The sequence below is a fragment of the Drosophila miranda genome (assembly GCF_003369915.1).
Source record: "Drosophila miranda strain MSH22 chromosome Y unlocalized genomic scaffold, D.miranda_PacBio2.1 Contig_Y3_pilon, whole genome shotgun sequence".
NCBI lineage: Eukaryota > Metazoa > Arthropoda > Insecta > Diptera > Drosophilidae > Drosophila > Drosophila miranda.
Window position 1 is genome coordinate 7,546,306 of NW_022881625.1, and position 6,086 is coordinate 7,552,391.

General features: G+C 44.2%; 1 protein-coding gene across 1 annotated transcript; it reads right to left on the minus strand.

Annotated features, from left to right (window-relative positions):
- Positions 1-1,265: 1,265 nt before the first annotated feature.
- On the minus strand, positions 1,266-2,874 carry LOC117194804. Its single transcript, XM_033399287.1, has 6 exons — positions 2,545-2,874; positions 2,340-2,491; positions 2,202-2,259; positions 1,873-2,015; positions 1,539-1,802; positions 1,266-1,443 (listed from the first exon to the last, which is right to left on the minus strand). Exons 1-6 carry the CDS (start codon positions 2,872-2,874, stop codon positions 1,341-1,343), a joined length of 1,050 nt encoding a protein of 349 aa, XP_033255178.1. The 3' UTR covers positions 1,266-1,340.
- Positions 2,875-6,086: the final 3,212 nt, after the last annotated feature.

A 6,086-nucleotide genomic window follows, 5' to 3' on the forward strand; every position in this document is an offset into this window, starting at 1 on the left:
GAGGAATAAATAAATTTATTGAATGAACAGATTGCATTTTAAATTTATTATACTTCCATAGTATTGATTTTGGGGCACATGAATTTCTCTTTACATGATAGAAAATTTAGGTGTTGGAGATTGACGTAAGGCTAATCCCGGTTTTTCACACTGGGCTTAACTTTGTATTATAATTGGACATCCCATCGTATTTATGTATATATTAAGCCTATGTTTTGTGTTTCTTTCATTGTCCTCCTCACAGGACAAGTGTCTTTTAATCAAATTACAAATGGGGTTAATTTAATAAACTCTCACTTTCTACCTTTCACAGGATCTGTTCTATCTTTCATGAGTGTCCTGTGGCTGTTTTAAATGTGGCTGGCGCTGTGCCTCTTGCAAATAATTCACTTTCTTTTGCCTCTTGTAAAGAGTGTGCGGTGTGTGTGATTATGGGTTACGTGTTCGAGTGTCTGTATGCTACGGGTGTGGATGAACATTATTGGATTGCATTGAAAGAACTGGTAGCTTAGAAATAATGTATCGGCACTGGCGTTACGTTGCCTAAACGTAACGGCCAAGAGAACTTGTCCTCTGATCTACTATAATTGTTGAATACACGTTGCTTAATCAGACGCACCAACTGTGCATAATTTTGTAAATTTTTTTTTGGGAGATATTTCTTTAAATTTTTTTTTTTTTTGAGTTTTGCCATTTTTAAAGTCTATCAAACAAAATTTAGAACTGAACTGCGTAAAAGAAACAATTTAGAAGAACTGAAAAAGCCGAAATGGAAACGAGTAGAAAAACGATGTTTCTTTTTTTGAACACCAAACGCTGGCACGGCCCTGTTCGATGCGATTCGGCTCTGATTGGTTCCGCTTCAGCTTGAGATCGGTCTGATTTGGCCAACTGATTTGGGGAAGCAGGAAAGCGCTCCCGATTTGCAATAACAACTAGTAATACACGCATATATACGGCATGATATATATGTAGGCAATGGTAAACGAAAGACAACTAGTATTCCCTGGGGGTTGGTGGTGTGGTTGTGTTGCGCCCATGTCGAGCAATCGGAACCCAGATAGGACTGGGCTGAGTTCCTTCGCTGAGGTGTGTGTGTGTGGTGTGGTGTGGTGCTGGTTTTTGTACGAACATATTTCTAACTTATTTCCCAAATTGATTTTGATATTCCTAAATTCCGGGATCCTAACTGAATCCCTCTCTCCACGTCAAGGTCCCTCAAGTGTGCTGCTGTAGGTGTCTATGTATGTGTTCCAGGTGAATGTGTTGACATGTGTGAGTGTGTGCGTGTGGGATGGGCTACCACTGCACCGTTTCTATCTCCGGACTACGAACGCCGCTCAGTAGACAATGAGCAGGTTGTTCTCATTGAAGCCGGCGGAGTGTCCGGCGTTGCGTACAATGAAACAGGATCCATCGAAGTGCATGCGCTTCTCATTGCGACTACAAAGGACAGAACAGAACGGAAGTTAGCTGAGCAGGATGACGGGCGAGGGGGAGGGGGATTGGGAGGTTGAGAGCATCGGTTTGACACTCACCGAACAAACAGATGCGAGGTCTTGCCCAGAGAGGCAGTGCAATGGATGCCAGGTGTGGTCAAAGTGGCCGATCCATTGCCGGGACTGGTGCGAATCAAGCACTTGTTGTCCACACGAGTGACCTTCACCAGGCCATCGGCTGCCTGGGTGATGCGAAATCCGATTATGTCATAGATCTCAGTGCCATCCTCGGTACAGGTGTAAGCTGAATTGGCAATCACGTCATGGGCTTCAGCCATATAAGAGGGACCATGCCGCGAGTCGCTGCGAGAAGTTCGGGAATTAAATCGAAATTAGCCAAATAAGAAGCGATGCAATTGGCCGGGGGACTCACTCATAGAACACTGCCAGGGTGTAGTCCTTGGTCAGATCGGTGAAAGTGTCGGTTGTGGTGCGCGTCCCGGCTGTGTCCACCAGATGAGAGCGCACGCCTCGCTGGTGAAGCTCACACCCTTGTACCACATCTTGGCATAGCGACTGTAATGGGAAGATAATTCAAAGGATTCAAATATGCCACGTTGGGGTAAGGGCCATTCCCACTCACACAAAGTTATTGCCCTTCATGCCGTCGTAGGTGACTATTTCGACTTTAGCGCCGCTCTGCAAGATGCGTCCATTGGGGTGGATCAAAGCCGAGTTGCTGCAGTTGCGTGATAGAGCAACTGCCACCATGCTGCGCTGATTGAGCACGCGCACCGCCTTGTCCAGAGTCATGTCAATTCTGCCCCATGCAAAGAAATGTATTAACATTAGGGGTCGGTCTTAAAGAAGAGCCAAGGGGCTGGGGGCGTCCACACTCACCGCACGCCATCGCGGAGGCGCAACTGGATGGTGCCGTTCGCAATGGCAATGGGTCCAGAGCCGGGACATGCCGGCGGTGTGTGGTTCTCGAGCTCGAAGTTGCGTGTGCTGCTCACGCGTGCCAAGGCGTATGGTGGAGGGGGCATTGGATTCTGAGATTAAGCATAGAATCGGCTAGATTTACAGATATGCAGGAGCCCCTTACCAGGCAGTAGTTCTGCTCGTTGTCGAAGCCATAGGTGGGCGTGGCATTGTAGCGCCCTGTGAGTGCCTTGCCGTTGTGCGCCATTTTGCCAGCGTCTATTTCCTGCATATTCCCTGGCCCGTACTGGGGAGGGTTGGAAATGTGTATGCCCGGCAGTTCGACGTATGGACGGGCCGACTGACTGCCGACGGGGTAATTGGCGCACTCCTTGGAAATGCCGCTGGTGATGGTGTTGGTGCCAACGGGGGCGCTGCTAGCGAGACTGGAGCTGCTGCCGCGATCCATGTGGCCCACGGAGTCCGTGCCGGAGGACAGCGAGATGTTGCTCATGCGTTGGGACAGCTGCCCCCAGTCATGCCGACACGCAAGCTTGCTTGCTAAGGGAGGGGGGATGAGAAGGCGAGAGATAGTAGCGGAAGTTAGATCCGGAAGGAAATGAAGAGGTGAGGAAGTGAAAGTGCCAGAAAATAATTGAATACCGGCAGGAGAGAAAACGACAGATACGAGAGAAAGTGTCAGCAGCGCAGAAATCGAATGACTTTGCAACTGTTGCTAACATTCTGTCGACATTCTGTTAACGCATGCATATACATACATACATATAGTTAGATATCCGCAACTCGAAATTTAGTTTTTAAAAAAGATTTTATTTTTAGTACTTAATTTCTTTATGTCACAAGATTGGTTGAATTCCCCGACTTAACTTTACGTCTGCTTGTCTCAAACGGAACTGATCTCTCTGCTGCTGGCTAGTTTCCATGAGCCCTTCTCTTGGAACTCCCGACTCTGGCTTCGGGCGTTGCTTTCCTCGGCTGCATCTTCGTGTCGGTGGCGTACGTGCCTGGATCGATATTTGGGGATGCGTCGGCTTTGATGAAAGGCATCCACTGCTGGCGATCGGTGTTGCATTACATGACGGAGTTAGGAATGTGATACTCCTTGGTTTTATGTCTAGCTTTGATTGGTACTCATGAGTGGCGTGATTCTAATGAATCGATTTCTCGAGAGTGGCGTGATTCTAATGTTGATGAAACAATGTGGTCCATTGTTTATATTATGGGGGGCCCTAGCTTAGAGTATGGGAAGAAACAGTTATTGATTCTTGAGTGGGGTCCTGTTACTTGTGTGGATGGGGTGGATGAATTGTACATAAACATAATGTGTATGGGATGTGGGGAATTATGGATATGTCACTCCCCCAACGTTTGTTATTAGCCTGTCCCTAGGCGATTACCCTCGGGGATAGTGACGGGGTGTCAAGTGCGGTGGCTGAGGTTGGTTCCTCTTCTGCTTCTATTATAGGGTTAATACATTTAACCGTGACTCTTTTAGAAGTTTTCTTAAATTTAACAGCTACATAACTTAGTAGTACTAATATAATTATGACAAATGAAATTAGTAGACTTATTTGTAATAGGTTACTATATTTGGTGTATTGCATAATTATTTCATTAGTTTTGACATACGACAGTGGTTTTATTTTAGTTATGTTGTTGTTGACATAAACATTCTGGGCAAAATCTAACATTGTGTTTGATATTGTAAATTCATTTAATTGGATTGAACAGTTGTAGATTTTTATAATGGTATTTCCTTCCGCTATGATTTCTTGGTTTACACAATTCTGGTTTAGCGTTGTTTTTGGAAGATTCCATGTGATTAGTATTTTGGGTTCACTAAAGTTTATTTGAAAGTTTTGAAAAGTTTTGGAATATGGACATTTAGTGGGAATTTGCATTAAAATTCCTTTTTTTTCTGTTTATTTTATTTGTGAACGACCTTCCTCAAGTTATAACATACTCTACTACACTAATGTATGCTGATGATGTCAAAATCTGTCTTTCTTACTCTGATTGGTATTTGCACACACGCCTTCAACTTGATCTAAGTGAACTACTATTGTGGTGTTCAACTAATCTTCTTTTTCTGAACCTTTCCAAATGCAAACTTATGACATTTTACCGTCGCGCTCCTCATTTTGTCTCATATGTTCTAGGAAATCATGTCCTTGAGCGAATTTTGAGTTCAAATGACCTCGGAGTCCTTTTTGATCATAAGATGTGTTTCAACACCCATATAGCTGCAACTGTAAATAAAGCTAAGGGTGTTTTAGCGTTCATCAAGCGTTGGTCCAAGGAGTTTGACGACCCGTACGTTACGAAACAATTGTACATCTCGTTAGTACGTCCTATATTGGAGTATTGTTCTTGTGTGTGGAGCCCGCAGTATAAAGAGCAGCAGGCTGTTATTGAATCCGTGCAAAAGCAATTTTTAATTTTTGCCCTTCGGAACTTTAACTGGGACTCGGGTAGAATCTTGCCACCCTACCGGTCTAGGCTAAATCTTATTGACCTGCCATCGTTGCACCATCGCAGAATATGCAATGGCGTAATGTTCGTGCACAAGCTCCTTCTTGGGACTGTTGACTCCCAAACTCTCTTGGGTCAGATTGACTTGGCCGTTCCATCCAGACCTACCCGTACTTTTAGGCCTATCCGTCTACCCATATGTAGGTCTAATTAAGCTGATCATGAACCTTTTAGGGTTTTATGCCATAATTATAACTCCCTCTGTCTAACCCTATCCCCTGAACTGTCTCTTAAACTAATTGCATGCAATATTTATAATCATTTAAATTTAGCTAACTTTTAACTTATCTTTTTCCGCCTTTAGTAACCAAGTACCATTATTAACAGATAATTTGTTAATTTAATAAATAAATACAATTGTCATTGGTTTTCAATCTAGTTTCTTTAACAAATACTTCTTCATTTTTTATGTAGTACTTGTCGTATGTCATATCTGTTAACATGTTATTTAATTCGTCTGGATACGGAACGATGTTATAGATTGGTACTTTTGTAATTGTGGAGATAATATTTTTTATCCCCAATCGGCCGACTAATTATTTCGAATTAAATAAAACTCGGCGCAGAAATAAAATTACGATATGTTCTTTAATGCGTGACATCCAAATTGCAAGTGTGGCTTGCCTGCCCTTTACATTGCCGCTCCGATCGCTAAGCGCAGCTTCGCTCGGCCGACGTCGGTAGGCAGACGCAAAGCGGAGATAGCGAAGAGCGAGCTGGCAGAGAGCGTTTAGCAGGACAGGCAAGCGCAAAGCTTTAACAAACAAATGAGTGACATAGACATAAGTAACAAACAAAATAAGCGGCTGAGGGCCAAGAATTAGGTGCTATTTGGCAAGCAGATAATCGGCTGGGTTCTGCTCCGAACATTCACCCCTTGTTGGAAGGCAAAGGCTTTCAACAGATCCATCCTGAAGGGGCAGAACCGCTATTTTTCCAACGGCCCTCTTGAAGATGCTTGCTTGGGCGCAGCTGGCGGCTACGCTGGGATGATCGTCGAACGCAGCAATCGGCGCTTTCTTACGAAGGCGGCTTGTCGTGATTACGTCTTGATCATCGGGAACCTCTGTAATTGCATAGAATGGCAGGAAATTTGGCAATGTAGAAATTGTTGAAAGTTGAATTTCAGTTAGCGTGGATATGTAGGTTTTTAATATATGGAAAAGTTCGCGC